The sequence below is a fragment of the Manis pentadactyla genome, chromosome 9, assembly GCF_030020395.1.
Source record: "Manis pentadactyla isolate mManPen7 chromosome 9, mManPen7.hap1, whole genome shotgun sequence".
Classification (NCBI taxonomy): domain Eukaryota; kingdom Metazoa; phylum Chordata; class Mammalia; order Pholidota; family Manidae; genus Manis; species Manis pentadactyla.
In genome coordinates, this window is record NC_080027.1 from 35,844,533 (window position 1) to 35,864,635 (window position 20,103).

The 20,103-nt window shown below is 41.5% G+C and overlaps 1 protein-coding gene across 10 annotated transcripts in view; it reads left to right on the forward strand.

Moving 5' to 3' along the window:
- The window catches only part of TENM4 (teneurin transmembrane protein 4), a 717,007-nt gene that overhangs the window by 513,703 nt on the left and 183,201 nt on the right, over positions 1 to 20,103 (forward strand). For all 10 annotated transcript variants that reach the window (XM_057507188.1, XM_057507183.1, XM_057507185.1 and 7 more), the window contains 2 exons: positions 10,386 to 10,556; positions 19,620 to 19,834. In XM_057507188.1, the coding sequence (XP_057363171.1) occupies positions 10,386 to 10,556; positions 19,620 to 19,834 (386 nt within the window). The remainder of the gene's footprint in view (positions 1 to 10,385; positions 10,557 to 19,619; positions 19,835 to 20,103) is intronic.

Sequence of the window (20,103 nt, forward strand, 5' to 3'; positions counted from 1 at the left end):
CAGGAGTTCACTGTGTATGGTTCCTTCTAGCAGTTTTACAGTTTCAGGCCTTATACTTGGGTCTTTAATGCATTTTGAGTTTATTTTTTTGTATGGTGTAAGACTGTGATCTAGTTTCATCATTTTGCATGTAGCTGTCCAGTTTTCCCAATACCATTTATTGAAGAGATTATCTTTTCCCAATTGTATATTTTTGCCTTTTCTGTCATGTATTAATTAGGTATATAGGCATAGATTTATTTCTGGGCCCTCTGTTCTGGTCCATTGGTTTATATATCTGTGCTTGTGCCAGTACCATACTGTTTTTATTATTGTAGCTTTGTAGTACAGTTTGGAATCAGGGAGAATAGTGTCCCAGCTTTGTTCTTTCTCAAGATTGCTTTGACTGTTCAGGGTTTTTTGTGGTTCCATAAAAATTTTAGGATTCTTTGCTCTAATTCAGTGAAAAATGACATTTTGATAAATTGCACTTAATCTTTAGATTGCTTAGGGTAATATGGACATTTTAACAATATTAATTCATCTTAGCCATTAACATAGAATAGCCTTCCATTTATTTGTATCTTCTTCAATTTCTTCATCCATGTCTTATCGTTTTCAGAGTGCAGGTGTTTTACCTTCTTGGTTAAATTTAGAGCTTTCATTAAATCTAATCCTTTCAAGAATATAGGAAATGGTTTTATATTATCTCCATTTCTACAGATGAAAAAACAGAGGGTCAGAGTGGTTAAGTGACTTTCTACTGATGCATAGTTGTTAAGGGCTGGAGATGGTAGCCTGATTCTCTCTACAGATCTACTCCACCAGGTACATAGGTGGACGATAGAGCCAGTAAGGAACAAGAAGCAGTGATAAGGGCCCAGGGCTGGGGACAGGAGAACAGATATCATTTTTGGCTGGGAGTAATGATGGAAATCCTCACAAAAGAGGTGACATTGGAAGTAGGCCTTGAAGGATGGGAGGATGTTTCTAAGAATGGAGAAGACAGTGGCCATTCTACATAGAGTCATTATATCAGCTAAAGCCTAGAAGCTGCATGGACAGGCCTGTTCAAGGGATAGGAGAAATCCACACAACCAGGACTCCTGAGCACGGAGAAGTAGTGGGGAATGTTGGATATCATGCTCAACAAGCATTTTAAATGCTCTTTGAAAATTGCTTCCATTAATAAGAGATACTATGTCAAGTTTCAATCCTCAGGAATATATTTGAGTAGTAAAGCCAGTCCATATAATAACAAGATTTGCATTTTTTCCCTATTTTTATCACTTGCACAGTTTTACATCTAATCAGCAAGGCAACGTGTATACTGGTTGAGGGGAGGTTCAGGGCAATCTGGATTTGACTCAAATCTGAAGCTACTCTCTACCTCTTATTTAACGTTTAGTATTAGGCAAGTTGGTGAACCCTTGTAAGCCTTAGTTTCCTCATCTTGCAAATGAGGGTAATAATAGTACCTAGCTCATAGGGCTTTGTGAGGATTAAATGATAGTGTGTTTATGAAGCCCTTAACACAGTGCTGGACACGGTATACAGCATGCACTGAACAGCCATGGCCATTGTTACCATTGTCATTGTCACTGTGCCCAGCACTCCTTCCTGATGGAAGGGCCGAGCCAAACCAGGGGCCATACATATCAGAGGAAGAAAAAAGGAACTCGCAGTTACTGAGTGCCCTGCTCTGTGTCAGAGGAGGCAAGTGACACAAGAAAATGTGGCGTGATACCAAAGACCCAGAAAGTATCCAGCCATAGCACAGGAGACTGGAAAGCTATGGGGAGTGCAGGAGGGACAGCACACACTGTCCCATGAGGTTTTAAATTACTCTTTCAAAATGCTCCTCGTTATAAAGAAATAACTATCCCAAGTTACAAATCCCGGTGTCAGGCTCCACGGTAAGCTGTCCACCCTCTCATTAAAGTGAATGTTCCAGAGGGAAAATGCCTACCCTAATATATACACAAATTAAAGCTCCGTTTAGCAGAACAGTGGAGACCTCCTCCTAATTGACTTTGATCTCAGGAAAAAAATCAGTTACATGATTGGTATGCCACAGGCAATCAGAAGATGGGAGGGTTGCTCTACAGAGCCCTGTAACAGTACCATTTGCTAGTAGTTATGGAAATGGGACCTAGCAACAGGCATTTCCCCTTCTATAGCTCCCAAGCAGAAATCAGACCCGTGTTTCCCTTCTGCCCCACTTGATGGTTGGTACAGGTGAAGAGAGGAGAGGATGATGCTTCACCCATGGAGGCTGGTCCTTTGCTAAGTGGAGACACCTTTGTATAGAAATGCTCTAGGCAGCCTTGTGGGTAGTGTGGCCGCTTGGATGCAAGTGCTGCAAAGAAAGGAAACTGCAGAGCTTCACACTGGCCGATTTCCCGTCCTCTCAGGAGTGACAGACATCTTCCCAAGCCTGACATAGTTCTGCCAGGGCTGTGCTGGCTGCTCACCCCAGCAGAGCAGTTTGGACAGGCTGGCAAGCCCCTGGAGTGTCTTTGATCCCTGAAGGTGCTAGTGGGGCCTTGAATATGAAGGGCAGATGGTGGGGCTTTTATAGGGTTTAAGCTCTTCCTCTGTGTGGAGTCACTTCCTTGAGTGTTTGTTCTGTTGGCAGTTCTGATAAGAAACTGCATGTCTATTCTGATCAGAACCAAATATAAGCCTGTCCTGTGCTCCTTAACAACTGTCTGGGAAGAGCTCAGGATTTGGGGTGAACCAGACCTGGTTTTGGATTTTGGAGCTACCGTGATGAATGGTGCAATTATAGGCAATTCTCATGTTTTAATGTTCCAGTGGTGTAAAACCAGTTTAATATGTTCTGAGGTGACCGATCTTTAAAATGGGGTTACTAATAATATCTTCCTTAAAAGTTTGTGTGAGGGTAAGTGCCATATGAACGTGAGTGCTCCAGCATTATGTCAGGTACATGCACATGTCATGTACATGGTACAGTTTTAATAAGTGGGAACCATTACTGTTTTAATAATAATCCCAATATGTTTATTAGGATTCCTTTCCTCCCTTTCTTCTTCACCGTGGTGGCAATCTGCATGATTCTTGGAGCTAGGTGTTACTGTCACCATTATATAGATGAGGAAACTGAAGCTCAAAAGAATTAAATAACATGAACCAAGTCATATAACTCACGAACAAAAGAACCAGGAAGTTGTGCAGGGCTGGCTGGCTGGCTGGCTGGCTCAAAGCCTGTGCTCATAACCACTGCACTTCTGTGCCTCCCATTTTCTTGTCTCTGGAACCAGCACAATACTGGGAGTAGGGCAGGAAGAGGTCAGACAACTGGGTTGAGGTCAGTCCAATGGTAGGTGGAGGTGGCCATCCCTAAATTAGTTATGTGAAGAAAAGGTCTTAGGAGAGCCTGTCAGGTGAAAGGTGCCCAGAAAAGATAGCTTTCTTATTCTATTACTGTGATAATGGCAGGTTTTTTCTTTACAATTAGATTCCAGCCCTGGTTCCCCTAGAACTTGCTGTGTCACCAGTTTCCCGTGCCCTCCAGTTAAATTAATTTTTCTCCTCCATGTTGACGTTGGGCATGCCTCTTTCCCACTTCCTGGCTGACTACTCTTGAGTCTCTCCCCTGCGCCCAACCCCACCTTGATGCACAGAAATTCTGACCAGCTGCCAGCGAATCCTTGGTGAAAGGCCTCCCTCCCTTCCCACAGTATGCATGATGCAGAAAACATTTAATTTGGAGGTGAGGGACAGTAACTCTTGTTATCACAGTCAGGTTTATCCAGACACAGGAAGAAAAGCAGTATATTTACTTGATTTAAAATTAGCCCCACGCAGTCACCAGTTGCATCCTGTCAGGCTGCTTTATAGTGACTCCACTTTTTAAAGCTGTTTTATCTGTTGGGCAAATATCTCTTGTTCTTGTGCCCAAAGTCTGTCAGCTAATGGGAGCAGGATAAGAGAGGGTCCTCAGCATAAAAAAATTGGCAGTTGGCATGGAAGAGGAATTAGGGGGAATATATAGAGAGAAGAGAGGCTGAAAAATCCTTCATTGGGTACAGGAATTAGGAAAATCAGCATAGCAAAATGGCAAGGAGAATGACAACTGCCATTTTCTGAGCTCCTACTGTGTGCTAGCAACAGTTTGAAGCAAATTACATATATTATTTCATTTAATCCTTTGAGGTCGATATCACTGTCTTCATTTTGCAGATGAGGAAATGAAACTCAGAGAGGATGAATTGCCCAAAGTCATGAAACTAGCAAATGACCTAGCTTGGAGTGCTCTGGGGAGACCCGACCCTGAGGGCTGTCTGCCAATGGACAAGTCACTTACTCGCGTTTACATGGTTTTGATTTTAGGGGTCAGCCATGCCTAAGACAGTCAGGATGTGGGAGGATGCAGGCCCCATGCTTTGTCCTTGAGGAGAAAGTGTCACAACAAAACTGTCTAGAAAGAGCAAACCTGGCTATGCTGTCAACAGACGCCTTGCCTTAAATTTTAACTTAATTTCAGGAGTTTTAACTCACCAGCAGTGAGATGTATCAGGATTAGCACCTGGACTTTGGGACCAGTCAGATCTGGGTTCAAATGTGACTTTTTCACTTCCCATCTGGAACAAGTCTTTGGGCAAGCCATGCAGCTTCTCTGAGCCTCCAGTTTTTGCATCTGTGAAATGAGAATAATAATGATTTTCTCAAGGTTTATGTAAAGATTGAGTGAAATATGTAATTCCCTTGCCCCAAGTGTCTAACACATGGTGCATGCGCAAAGCTAGGTTCCTCTGTCTCTGCTCTTTCATCCTTTTTTCCTACCTATTGCTCCTGAGACTAAGTTGTAGAACTCCCTTTTTAATGTGAAACAGCAATAACGTGAGTTTCGAAGCCAGTGAAGAAAATTTATCCATAATCCTACCACTATAATTCAAAGTCTGATGTCATTTTTACATGGCTTCCCAGATGTTTTTTCACTTGCATATCGGGTTTTACAAAGAAGCAGTCAGCAAAAACTTGCAATGTTGTGTCCTACCTTTTTTCCCGTAACATTATAGCTTGGGCATTTGTGCTCATTGCTGGGTATCAGTTTTCCTATTTACATTGTGTTCCATCCAGTACCTGTATCATAATTAAGCTAAGTTGTCCTATTTTTAGACACCTAGGTTGCTTTCATTTTTTTTTTTTTTTTCCTGTTACACTGCAGTGGAAATCTCCATGCATGTACCTTGCTGGTTTGGAACTTGTGAAGTGGGTTTGCAGCAAACCAGAACTAGAACCTGGGGAATGAAACTGTTGTTTTATTGCTGCCCTTTTTTGTCTTTGGTTTTTGTTTTCCCCATTAGAATACCATAAGTCAAAGAACTCCAGTGACGTGTTTTACGGAAATGATGCTACTAAAACACAACTGAGCACTAACAGAAAACACAAGTGTGGCTGGGTAACTGGGTTGGTTCCCACTGCCTTTTGGAACCAATAATGCCTCTTGAATCAACAGTTACTTGTGGTTATAAGCATCTCTAGTCACTACCTGCTGCTAATTTGCAGATGGAAGTGGATCCATGCATTTGATTATTGGCAGGGAAGCGTTTGCTGTGACAGGAGAAACTCTCCTGTACTTGTATTGGCAACTCCTGCATAATGACTTTGTTAATTGCCTCCTGCTGGCTGGGTTCAGGGGAGCCTTCAATGTCTGAACGTCTATTGAGCATTTTTCTTAAAAATGTCATGATGGAGCTTGCACTTTTGCAGCCATCTCACATGTCTTGCTGGGCAGAAAAGGCAACTGGAAAATGTCAGCCCTGGGATCAGATTGACCAGAGCTGAGGGAATAAGAGACTTCCTCCACCCTAGCTCTTGGCTTTTAGAAATCATTAACATTTCGGTGTGGGTGATCCTGTGAACCCCTGCCTTTCCACAGCCTTTTTCTGAACTCTTTAGCATCTTTTCACTGAAGTATATTAAAGGGAAAACCAGAATCAAGTTTCTTATTTAGGTCACTTTCAGTGTACTTGAGGAGCTTTTTGCATAGTTATAAATACAAACTGTAGGGTGTGATGTAGATAATCCTGGGATGTACACTGGTGGGGGTGGTTACCATTAATTCCTCAGAGAATGGGGAATATAATGGTGATAATTTATATTGTTTTCAGTGGTCTCTTCTACCTTCAAGCAGGCTAGAGAGGACTTACATATTTCTAAGCTTTTGTAGATCCATGACTTACTCCCAAATCATTTGCATAGCATGCATTTACTGCTGTCCACAGCTTTAAAATGAGGGTTGCTGTGGGCCAAGAAATGTTTATTATCACCATTGGTTTCCCCACAAACATGAACTTCAGCCTCTTTTTGCTGGTGGCTTTCTGTTGCCCAGATTTTCTCATCTATTTAAAGTTAAATATGTAAAAGAGGCAGCTTAGCATGGGAGTATAGGGTCCTGAGTTTAAACTTGCCTCTAACTTATACTAGCTCCTGTACTTACATAGGTGACTCCTGCATAATGACTTCATTAATTGCCTCCTGCTGGCTGGGCGCTCGGGGAGCCTTCAGTATCTGAGCAATCCACTGAGCATTTTTCTTAAAAATGTCAGGATGGAGCTCTGCACTTTCTCAGCCACCTCTTATGTCTCGCTGGGCAGGAAAAGGCAACTGGTGGTGTTGGATAACTTACCTTACCTCTCTGAATTAATCAGAGTATATCTAGCTTAATTTTATTCCAATTCCATTGTGTACATTCTCCAATAATGATTTTTCAACCTATCTTATGTGAGAATTGAGTCAAATAATATAAATATAGCATTCAGCATGTAGTATGGACTCAAATGGTACCAAGTTTGCAGTTGCTATTATTACTTTGATTATTATCAAGGAAAAAGAAGTGTGGTTGCTTGGGCATATGTATTCTTTGGACAGTCTGAGCATGTGTTGTGTCCTTTGGGGAGAAGAGAACAGAGCAAACTATTTCTCTTCCTCTCTCCCCATAACCCAGAACTATAAAATTAACCACCCACCAAATAATACAGTAAAAGAATTGAGGGGCTCCTGGCATTGATTTATATTTAAGGGTCCCTTTTCTTTTGGCCATAAGATGACATTACTGGTTGGACTTCACATCTCTGACTCCACACATCCCACTCTTCTCTCTAAATCTCTTCCATGGCCGTTTCCCAGCCCAATCTTGATGACCCTGTGCTCACTTGCCGACCACCAGCCTCCAAAATTATTTCTATGTGACTAAGTCTTCTGAAAGAGTCTAAGTTTGAGCTGAGAGAGTCCGAGCTGATCCAGACCTTTGCTTCCCCAGTGGTATTCAGGAGGGCACAGTGGTCTCAGCTTATGTTTGGGGGTGGGACAAGCCAAGGGGAAGGTGCCCACAAGGGCCGCTAAACTTTCAGAGGACAGCCCTCCCCTGACTCGCTGTGGACCTTCCTGCCCTAATGAACTTCCCCAGGAAGTAAGCGTTTTCACCTTTTATTACACTTCTTCCCCTGTCTTTCTTCCTCCTGGCATTTTTTTAAAGCAAGGACTTGCTTTTGTATCTTGTTAAAAATAAGAGCAAGCTGTGACAATAAAAATGTTTCTCTTCACAGAGCTGTGAGAGTTCTATTCATTCTGGGATTAGTTAATTCTCATGACCTTTTAACAAGACAGCACTTTTGTACACTTAGATGAGATAATTGATTCTAATGGGGAAAGAAGCATTCATTTCACTGCATATACCTGAGTTGTCCGTAGTTCAAGCAATCTCTCCCTTACCTTTGGAGTTGCCAATATATAGATTAAAAGAGTAAAAAGGTAAGCAGAAACGTGAGCTCATTCAGTATTGGAAAAAGCAGAGTATTCACTTTCAGGCAGGTTAGCTTTTATTATTATTGACAATGACACAGAAACAGTGCAGAACAGTGTAAAGCCCCTCATTTAGTGCCTGGTACCTAAAAGTGCTCAATAAATGTTAGCTGCTATCTTACCATGACTATTAATGGTATGAATATATGGTTATAAAATGTAGTAATCACACATATGTGCAGTTTACAAAGCATTTCTCTCTATTATCTCATATAATTTAATTATCCTTTGAAATACTTCAATCCCCTCTTCTCAGATGAGAACACTGTAGCTAGGAGGTGGTGGCAGTTAGGATTCAGAACTAGTTTTCCTACCTTTGGTTCAGCACACTTTCACCAGCACCACGGAATCAAGAAAAAAGCAAGGGCGGGATTCGTTTCTGTTACCAGACTACATTCTCTAGTTAAATCAAACTTCTATGCATTCCCTGATGGCTCGTGTTTGGACTAGAAATCAGAAAGATGTGCTGTGCTCTGGCCTACTCTACACAGTTGTTTGTGTCTTGAAGGCAGTCACAGAGTCCCTCAAGACCAGCATCAGTGACCCCTCCACAAACTGGGGCCAAGTAACACAGCTTAATGTCTACCTCACAGGATCCTATGTTGCTGCCTTAAAAGGCACGTAAAACCTTGGTGGTTATCTGATGTGTGAAGGGGATGTCTCTCTGATGCCCACCGCCTTGCTAGACAAAGCCAGTGAGAGAGAGCCGCATCCTGCAGTGGGTGGAGCCTGGGCCTCCAAGCCAGAAAGTCTGATGGTCTATGATTTCAGGGTTTGACCAGTTTGGGATTCTAGTCTAGACTCTGCCTCTTGTTGTCCAGTTAACCTTCCATATGTTAATTGATGTCCTTGTGTAAAATGGAGTTATTAATACTCACCTTTTAGGACTCTTCTGAGGATTAAAGGAAATATTGCATTTACTGCTTAGTACAGTGCCTGGTACATGGTAACCACTCAATAAATCATAGTTTTATTATTATTTCATTTAGGCTTCTGGGTCTTAATATGCATACCTGTAAATTGGGTCTGGCAGGATTCCCATGAGAATTAGATGTAACCTATATACATTGCCCATTGCACTGCCTGGCACCCAGTTGTCCTCAGAAAACATAGTTACACTTCTGTAGCCCCTTCCCTGTGTTTCTTTGTGCCTCCTAGTGGGTCATCACGCCTCCTCTGGGCCTTCTAGTCCTTCTGATAGACTTTGTTACTTGTCTGTCTCCCCTACTTGTCTGCGAACTCATTGAAGCACTACTGTCTGGTTCAGTTCTGGCTTTTCCGAGTCAGCCATAGGTCCTGGCATAGAGCAGGCTTTTAGGAAATGCTCATCAATTGGATGAAGGAGTGAGGCTACATGTAAGCAAACATTTTGCTTTTTACAACATTTACAGGTGGCATGTAAGCAAACATTTTGTACTATATCACAAACCCTTTGGAAAACAGAAGTACAGGCACATGGTACAATCTCAAAATGTATAATGGATGTTCAATGAAAAGCAAATATCTCTCCTATCTCTGACCTTTAGCCTCTTCATAGGGAAGAGGAAGGAAACTTCATAGGACACACCTCTGTCACTAATGTCTTTCATATTCTTCCGAAAATATACTATACATATATGGGATTTCCTTTCACCCAAAGATAGTATATCAAGCCACTGTTCTGCATGTAATGATTTTCTTTTCCAGAAAAATACATACAAAGAGCTTCCTCTTTTTTATGGTCACATCTGGTATTGTGTGAATATAACTTATGTAGCCCATCAATGGTGGACTGGTTTCCAATATTTTGCTATTCTAAATAATGCTTCAGTGAAAAACCTTGCATGTGCATCATTTAGTATATGTATGAGTATATTTGGAGGAGAAATTTCTAGAATTGGAACCTCTTAAGTCCCAGCGTACAGGGTATATGTATTTAAAATTTGATAGCTTTTCTCAAATTGCCCACCATAGGTTTGTATCAGCTTATGGTCACACCAGCAAAGTATGTGAATACTTACTTCCTTTTCTCTGTCAGTACAGTTTATTTTCAGCCTTTTTTGGTTTTGCCAAACCATATGTGAAAAATAATATTTCATACTTTACCTTACCTTTCTCCTGCTATGAGTGATGTCAAGAGTCTTATCACATGATTGAAAGCCAATTGTATTTCTTATTTTGAAAACTATCTGCTCTTATTCTATGCCTGTTTTCCTACTGAGATGTTGGGCTTTGCTTGTTATTGGCAGGAGTTACTTTTATATTAAGGAAATTAACCCTTTCTGATACAAACTGCAATTTCCCACCCTAGATTATTATTTCTCTTCTGAAGCAAAAGGCCAAGACCTCCTGAAACTCTCCCATCCCTTCCCCTCTCCCAGCTGTTCCAGACTGTAGGCAGGGTCTGTACCTCGATCATCTCTGTGCCCCCAGTCCCTGATGCAGGGCTTGGCCCTGCAAGCTCTCTTCAGGAGCTATTTGTTGAACTGTACTCAAATTCCTGTGTCCCCACCCCACCCGCCCTCCCCAATGGCTTGGGAGTTCCATTTCCACCTCCAACAGAAAAAGATGACTTTTCTCATTGCTCACCACAGCCATGCACCTGTTTGGCCTAAACTGGCACCTGCAGCCGCTGGAGGGGCAGATGTATGAGATCACGGAGGACACAGCCAGCAGTTGGCCTGTGCCAACGGACGTCTCCCTGTATCCCTCAGGGGGCACTGGGTTAGAGATCCCTGACAGGAAAGGCAAAGGAACCACGGAAGGTAGGGTCGTTGTGTTGTCCGTGTCGTGAGTCCTCTGTGTCTGCCTTTGCACCAAGGAGACCTCCATTATGCGCATCATGTGCCTGACTCACAGCTCCATGCTCTGGCCCTTCCTCCCTCCCTCTGCACTCCATGCCAGCTGCCAGTGCACCTGTGTCTTCATTGCAGTTCCTTGTCACTGTGAGCTCAGAGTGGGGCTTGGGCAGGGCTCATGGTGCTCACCCTATCCCATCTCATGCCTCAAGGGAAGCATTATGGCTTTCATACTGCTGGGGTGGCTGCCTTTGATTGTGTGGGACCAAGATGAGCCCTTCTGGGGAAACCTCGTGGGTGAATGGGCATCTCTGGGAGTGGGGTGTCATCAGGTGGGTAGGTGGTGTGTTGTAACTGAAATGTCCTTGGACCTCGTGGATTAATGGAAACACCAATTCAGATGTTCTAGCATTTGCCAACCATGTGACCTTGAGCAAGTCACTTAGTTTTCCTGAGCCCTAGTTTCACCGTCTAAAATAACAATAGTCATTAGTGTTTGTACAGAATGCCTATTTCAAAGCCTTTTGTCAGGAGTATTTCACATTTAATCTTCACAGAGACCCTATGATGTAAGTATAATTATCTGTACCTATTTTGTAAGTATAATAATCTGTACCATTTTGGATGCAGAGACTAAGGATCACATTAATTGACTTTGCTAGAATCACCCAGCCAATAAATAATGGAGTTTGGGATTGGAGCCCAGGTCTGTGTGACTCCAGGGCTCTTGCTGCTTCAAGAAGTTGTCCTACCTGACTCACCCTGTGGTTACAAGACCCTGAAGGAGATGTGAATGAGAAGCCCCACCGTACAGTGAGGCACAGATTTGTCTCTATTAGTGATGGAAGCGCTGGTGACATTTGGAGTTTGGCATTCTTGAATGGGACATCCATAGACCCATGTTCTGAATTTAAGTGTGTTTTCAACATGCCATCAACATACATTCTTTCACTGCCATCCAAGAGTTACACAGACTCAAAAAAATAAAACCAGGAAAGATGTCTGAGCTAGTGGGCCAGTCTGTTGTCACTCTAGGCAATGTGGCTATCCCTTGTGCTGTACGTGCTGTGACCTGCTTTATCTCTGTGGTGTTACCTCAGTCAGCAAATCTTCACTGCTTACACCTTTCCCCTTATCTCAGTTAACTTTGGAATCATGACTCCTGAGCTTCCCTGTCCTTTCAAGGATTTGCCTTCAGGAATCACTGTGGTTAGCAGGGTAACATATACTTGACCTCACTCGGGACCTGTGAAGGATCCTGAGGGTCAAAATCAACTCTTGACCTATGGTCATTTTTAAGGGAAGAGAAAACTAGGGCCATTTCCACAGAGCCAAATCAGAATCACTGTGCACTATTTTGAGGGGCAAAGCCAATCTCCTCTACAAAGATTTTAAGACTTAAAACATTGACTAATTTACACTTTCTTTGTCCCTTAATAGGACATGGAGGGAGCATGGATGGGGCCATGGGAAGAGCTCTGGGTTAGGAGTCAAGAGCCCTGAGTTCAAGCCTAGCTGCTATCACTTGTGATGACCTTAGCAAACCTCTTGAAACACTTTATGGGCTTTATTTTCCTCCTCTTTAAAAGGAAGGTGTTAAGGTAGATTATCTCTAAGGTCCATTCTAATCCACAAATTCTACATATGAAATTAGTAATAGTATCATCATATGACTAACCAGATGGCTCTTCACCGTGTTTTTCAAGTTGGCCCTGTCCATGGTCCTGCCTGCTGGCTTGTGATTCCTATGTGAGTTTATAGAGTCAGTTGCCATAGGTGAATACCATAAATGAAGCCTGTCCTTAGAGCAGCGTGTACAAATGCAGATCTAAGATATATTTAACCCTCAGGGTATTAGTAGAGGGTTTCATTTACTGAAAGGTATTTTTTCCCTCCATGATCTCTATCAAACATTCTTTAAACAGGAGTTGGATCTGTCTGAAATCTCCCGCTGTAATAAGATTAGTTTGTGGGTTATCCAGGTTTTGTTTTTCCCAAGGAGCAGGAGGTGGAGATAAGAGACAAAATAAAATTGCATCAGGTTATTGGTTTCCTTTAATTGGAGCAGTTTTGCTTAAAGGAATTATATGTCATTACTAATGCAAATGAAAATCCTGTTTACAAACCCCTACAATGCAATGCAGTGCTGGAAAGTGGTCAGCATCAAAAGCAATTACTGTGACAAAAAATATGTCAGTCTGGAAAAACAGAAGACAAAGCTTCCTATAGTTTGTGTGAGACCATGTGGTTTTTAATTTATTTTGCCCTGGTCAAACCGATGTCTACTCGGTTTATGTTTTTAAATGTAATGTTAAAGATCTAGTTCCTTAGACACATCTCAAGGGGAAAAGTCTTTAACCCTGATGTGACGGCATGTTTCCTGTCCCTTCCGAGGGTATCAGAGAGGATAACTGATTCCAGAATTAAGACTAGAGCCCTGTTGTGCAGTGATGGGAGAAGCAGTGTGGTATGCCGGAAAGAGGAGAAGTGGGCCTTGGGGCCAGACAGTTCAGGGTTTGATGCCTGGTCTTGCCACTTACTGGCTTTGTTAACTTATGCCAGTCATTTCCTTTCCTTTGGCCTTAGTTTTCTCATCTATGGAATAAGGATAATAATTCCCATCTTTTCGAAGACTAGTGGTAAAAAGCACTCCACAAATGATAGTTCCTTTCTTTTTGTCCACTCAGATCTCAAGCCATTCCATGTCAGTTACTAGAATCTCAGAAGTCTAGACTAATGAACATTATCCCCTCAAAGAACTTGCAAAGGCTTGGGGTATTTTTTTTATTTTTGTTTTTAAGGATACATATTTTTTAATTATAGAAATGAAATGTATGATGAATCCAGTATTTGAAATGTTCATCATAGCTTTGAGAATAACATCAAACTGCAATTTATACTCTATTTTCAAAGTGGCTGTAGCCATTTTAGGGTTATCATGGGATGAAAACCAAATACAACAGCTTTTCAAAGTAAAGCCACAGGAACTTATGTTATGCATTAATGGAGAAGGAGGGAAAAAGCATTGAATAAATAAGCATTTCTGACGGTTGAATTGGTGGGCTTGAGATAGCATTTTCTTCTTTCTGCAATGAAATCAAAATCGCCCATCAGTTTGAACCATGCAAATTGCCGCACACAGACTCAGCTGGGCTCCCCAAAATGGAATGGCTTATTCTGATAACCAAATAAATTTCAAACAGTTGGTAAGGAAACTAAAGGATTCTTTGTGCAAGTTACTGCATTGAAAAGAACTAAGAAGGTGGAGGGAGGGGGAAAATCTTAGTTGATTGGGAATTTAGAACCTATACAGCTAGATCTCAGTCCAGGAAAGTGAAGACTAGATTGGGAAGGGCTTGGAATTTCAGTCCCACCAAAGCTCCCTTATTTAACTGAGCTATCCAATCATTTCAGCAATTTGTTGAGAAATTTCTTTTATAGATATGATTGCATATTTGCACAGCATTGCTATAGGAAGACTGAATCTCTATATCTTTAAAAAGAAAAGGACTGTTACCAGTAAAATCTGCATGGTGAAACCTAATCATGCTGTTCTGGGTCCCAAATTCTGAGTTAGGCTCTTTGTACTCTCTGTTAAGCCCCTGGGGGCACCTGCTGATTGTATAGTGTGCTTATGAGTGTCTTGAGATGCTGTTACCCTTTAACTTTGGGGCTTGCTTAAAAATTCCTGCTTCATAAAAATTTCAACTTTTTGTACCCCAGGATGCCAGGAAATTATTTAATTGCCTTGGATTTACCTGGTCTATCCTTGATATTTATCCTGATGGGATTGTGAATTAAACTGGACTCTTGTTCTTAAAGATGGTCAATGCATCCTGCCACCATTGAGAATGTCTTTGAAGAGTCTTAATTAATTATTTATCAGTTTAATGCTCTAAGAAACCATATTCTAATAAATAAAGAGGAACCCCAAATAGCTTCATCTTTAAATGGCTTCTTAAGCATTCTGAAGCTCAGTATATATATTTTAATAGTCTAAGAATTAACCAGTATGCATGAAGGTAGCCAGCATGTCATTTGAGCTCAAGAAATGAGAGCTAATACTACTACCTCTACCTTTATTACTATTATTACTACTAATATATATACAATATATTATTATCATTATTGTTGTGGTTATTTTCCAGAATGTAGGTAGGGATAAAAATAATTTTATACCCAGGACTTTTCTCCAAATGCTCATTACCCCACCACTGGTGGGTTTTGCTATCTAGTGGGGTATTTTTTATCCTCATGCTCGCAGTTTGGGACTCAGAATTAAGGACAAAGAATCTTTAGTTTACGGGATCTGAGAGAAGAAAGCAATGAGGGTATTAAAAGAAGGCAGGAAAGGATCGGGGTGGTTTCACTCTGAACAGCCCCGAGCAGCCAGTCGTGCCTCCTTCCCTCAGGCACGGGTGCACCGGCTCTTTCTGCTCAGAAGTCCTGCGGATAGCTCAGTGTGGAGACCATTGGGAACCAGAGGGGAGGAATGGTAAAGGTTAAATTTCCAGATGGGGGTCTGCTTTCCCCTCTCAAACGTTGCCTGTAGGCTGGCCCAAGACCCCCTTATCTAAGGATCTGGACCAGATTATTTCTAGAACAAAGGTCACTTTTGAACTGAAGCTCCAGAGTGGCCCTCACAGACTCAGCCAAGAAAGTGAAGTTCAGGTTAGGGGTATGCCCTAGACCAGAATCTGCTATTTTTATTTTTATTTTTAATTTTTTTATTATTATTATTTTTTGTAGATAATTATTTTTTATTGAAGGGTAGTTGACACACAGTATTACATTACATTAGTTTCAGGTGTACAACATAGTGATTCAACATTTATATACATGACAATTCTAGGTACCAGCTATCACCCTACCAAGCTGTTACAATATCTTGACTATATTCCTTATGCTATACATTACATCCCGGTTACTTATTTATTTTACCATTGGAAGTGTGTACTTTTTTTTTTTTTTTTTTGTGAGGGCATCTCTCATATTTATTGATCAAATGGTTGTTAACAACAATAAAATTCTGTATAGGGGAGTCAATGCTCAATGCACAATCATTAATCCACCCCAAGCCTAATTTTCGTCAGGCTCCAATCTTCTGAGGCATAACAAACAAGTTCTTACATGGAGAACAAATTCTTACATAGTGAATAAGTTACATGGTGAACAGTACAAGGGCAATCACAGAAACTTTCGGTTTTGCTCATGCATTATGAACTATAAACAGTTCAAATATGAATACTCATTTGATTTTTATACTTGATTTATATGTGGATACCACATTTCTCTCTTTATTATTATTATTTTTAATAAAATGCTGAAGTGGTAGATAGATACAAGATAAAGGTAGAAAACATAGTTTAGTGTTGTAAGGGAGCAAATGTAGATGATCAGGTGTGTGCCTGTAGACTATGTGTTAATCCAAGCTAGACAAGGGCAATAAAACATCCACGGATGCAGATTTCTCTCAGAACAGGGGGGGTGAGGTTCTAAGCCTCACCTCTGTTGATCCCCAATTTCTCACCTAATGACCCCCCTGCGACTGTGCCTGTCTTAGGTTGTTCCTCCCTTGAGGAATCTTACCTGTCTCTGGCTAACCAGTCATCTTCCAGGGCCATACAGGAAAATGTAAAGTTGGTAAGTGAGAGAGAAGCCTTATTGTTTGAAATGGTTAGCTTTTTATTTCTTTGCATATTTATGCCCTGTAGCTTCTATGCCCAGCATTTGTCTTGAGGTATCTTTACCACTTGGAAGAATTATGATACTCAGTAAATTTGATATGAGGCACAAATTCTATTTAAGGGTTGTAATTAGGAAGGAAGAAGAAAAGCTATAGAAGTAGCAGGCGGAAGAAAACATGGGAAGATTGATTATTTCTTTGACATATCTTCTTGTAGAGTAACTTCAGCATGTATAGGTTTTAAGCTACTACTTAAATTGCACACACACATTAACATAATAGGAGTATAGTTACATAACCAAAGCATACCTGTAATTACTAGCCATCTCCAGTGAAACCAAGAAAACCAGTTAGGCACCTTAGGCATTTGTGAAAACTTATCTATGATATATGGTGGATATTGTCCAACTGAACTTGAACAGTCTGAGAGAAATCAGACAAATTAAAACAACCCATTCCTGGGGAATGTTCACATCCCTTATGTTCTTTTAACAGTAAATAGCCTGTAGTTGTAAGATTTTGGAGCGCTACAATTTGCACTTCTCCTAATTCTTGGTTGAGTTCCAATAGTATAGATCCAGTCAAATTTGTTGTTTTACTGTATGCACAGGCCAGCTTAGATATCTCCTTCATTCCCATGGCAAGTCCAGGAGCTGGTGGGATGAGTACATCTACAGCTGTAGCAGTGCATGGATCTTTGTTGGGGTTTTTTGATGATCATCTTCTGGCATGAGTCTTCCAGAGAGTGCTGATGTTGGAAGTTCTTTTTCATATCGTATCTTAGTTCATTTTTGGGGTACCCCAATTAGGCTTTGATCCTCTGTAAAAACACAAACAGACCCTTTGCCTACACTTTTATATGCCCTTTATACCCTTGTGTAGAACTCATTGGAGGTTACCACACAGGAACTGCCCTTTTGTTTTGTTTTGTTTTTGTTTTGTTTTGTTTTTGGTATCACTAATCTACACTTACATGACGAATATTATGTTTACTAGGCTCTCCTCTATACCAGGTCTCCCCTATAAACCCCTTTACAGTCACTGTCCATCAGCATAGCAAAATGTTGTAGAATCACTACTTGCCTTCTCTGTCTTGTACAGCCCTCCTGCTATTTTTATTTCATTGTATTCAAAGACAGGTTTTTTTTCCCCTCCCATTTTGGTCCTCTTCAGTGAAATACTAGAGTGCGAGAAAAGAACATCCCCATTGGCCACTCCTCTGGGGTAAAAGCCAATTTATGCCTCTGGGGCCTGCAGACCTCTGGAGAGAGTCTCTGGGCTGACCTCTGACCCACAAGGCTAGAGAACTTAGCTGATACAACAGCTCTCTCCTAAAAACATTCTCACTGGAGGGGAAAACGAACTGTGCAGGGTTCTCCAACAGCATGCCAGAATGTGGGAGAAATTTTCGTTATTTATTCTCATATGTAGGAATTACCTGAATGCACACAATTCTCAAATCCCATCAGCTCTGACTCCCACCTACTCAGGAAGGAAATGAGTCCTTAGAATTAGCATTCGGGCTTATTTATTTCTCTGCAGTTTCTAGGAATAAAAAGCTCAGAACTCATCCTGCTTTTGTTTCACGTTCCCTCATAGTTCTGCTTCCCTAGCAGAATTCTAAGCTAAAGGGTTACTATTTTCTACCTGGAATATAAAAGGATTGTGGTATTGGGATCCCAAAAATCAGATAAGGAAGAATGTGAAAGTAATTCTCTTGCATCTTACTGCTCTGTGAATTTGGCTTCTGTCTTTGAACTTTGAATCACAGTGTGGTGGTTGGGGTGCTTTTTGGTGGTTGGGGTACATTTTGAAGGTAAAAGTCTGGGGCACATTCTTTCCATAAAGGAATGAAATGCAAGCTCTTCCCCATGCTAATGACAAAACACTCGTTGTACTTTTATTGAGAGCTCGCATTTTAACTTTTTTTTGTTGGCATATTTTTAATTAAAATAACATTTAATGGTTTGCAGCTAAAAACCTGATGTTTCTATCTAGGAGTTTATAAAGGAACGGTAACATATGGAGAAGTTTAACATTTAAATTGAATTTTATTATTTAAAACAGTAAAATATTTTAAGACTACAACAGTGCCCTGCCAAGCTCCATTTCAGCGTCCGATGTGCTTTGCAAGGAATCTTACAAAGCTGGGACAAAAGACATTTTAATTTCCTATTCCCAAACGCCTTTTATAAAAAGTTCCCACAAACGTGTTTCCTTTACAAATGGACTCTTGTTCTCCAAGGTGTCTCTGCACGTCTCTAAAAAGCACAAAACTAGGATACCCAGAGCGTGCTTCCTAGTGACAAATAAGATGTTATCTATTGACTTGATTTTGGTTTGTCACCATCCTAAGGGTGGTCCTCTAACATCCCTCTTGTCTCCTGCTGCTCCCTTCCAACTTCGTAGAAGGCAGATGTCTGGCAGGAAGTTAGGGTTTATATTTTTCACATGTGAATGTGTTTAATCACTAAATAGAGGAAGTTTGATAAGTGACCTTCCTTCCTGGCACTTGAGGTTCCCCCAAAAAGCTGTCACTCTCCTGATTGGTGACAGAATTGAGCAAGAAACCTTACTCCTAACCCCTCTAACCCACAGCCTGCAGAGTTGGGGGCCTGGGCTGAATTTCCAAGTATCTCATAGGCTTTGTGCCTGAACTTGAGAAATTCCCTCAACTTCACCCACCACTTTGGCACAAAAATTATATTCAGAGACCTCCATCCAAAACAGAAAAGTGTTTTTCAGAAATGTTCCCTCTGTTCAGAAGTATCCTTTTCCTCTTCTTCCCCAGCCCTACCCCTGCTCCCAGCACAAGTCTCCTCTGCACATCCTAGCCTCAGAATTTGGCCCCCCATTACACATAAACTAGTGAACTTGTGAAATACCTTACTCCATTCAGGTCATGCTTCCCACTGCTGGGGGAGGCAGTCTGAGCTGGAAGCTTAGTAACAACGCCTCATTCCCACTATCCTTTCTATTTTAGCATCCATGCTTTTACACACACACACTCTCTTATTCTGATGTGACTGCAAATCATTATTTTTAGAATCAAAATATATCTTAAGCTGTGGAATCATGCAGCACACAGATGGCCCCTGGGGAGGACCCGTGCTGCTTTGGAAGAATGCATATTTTTAGCAGAACCGTTTGAGCATCACTAGGAAAAAGTTCTGGTCGTTCTTACTCCTCAATGGGAGAGAGGCTGGGGGCTGGTGCTGGCCTTGGAGCTTCTGTAGAGAAGAATGTGAGGCCGAGGCGAGCCCTGCTTGTTCGCACGCTCTGATCCCTTGTTCCGCTGCTGGCTAACTGTGATGTTTTGTCTTCCCTTCTCTGTGTCTTGATAGGAAAGCCCAGTAGTTTCTTTCCAGAGGACAGTTTCATAGACTCTGGAGAAATTGACGTGGGGAGACGGGCTTCCCAGAAGATTCCTCCTGGCACTTTCTGGAGATCTCAGGTGTTCATAGACCATCCTGTACATCTCAAATTCAATGTGTCTCTGGGAAAGGCAGCTCTCATTGGCATTTATGGCAGAAAAGGCCTTCCTCCTTCACATACACAGGTAACCAAATCCCTACCTGCCCCTGATCTCCAGGGCCTCCTTCCTCAAATTTTAACCCAAAGTCAAAAAGTCTAATGTTTAAGCCTGGATCCTTGAGTTTGAAGGGAATTTCATCTATTTTATAGCCCATTCATCTGTGCCCTCTCTCACACCCTGCCTTTCAGATGAGTAGGGTTATATCCCTGCAGATTTTTAGGAGGAGGGGATTCTAGGAGATCTCTCAATGTCCTTTCTACTATTACCCAGTCTCCCAAATTAAACTGTCCAGG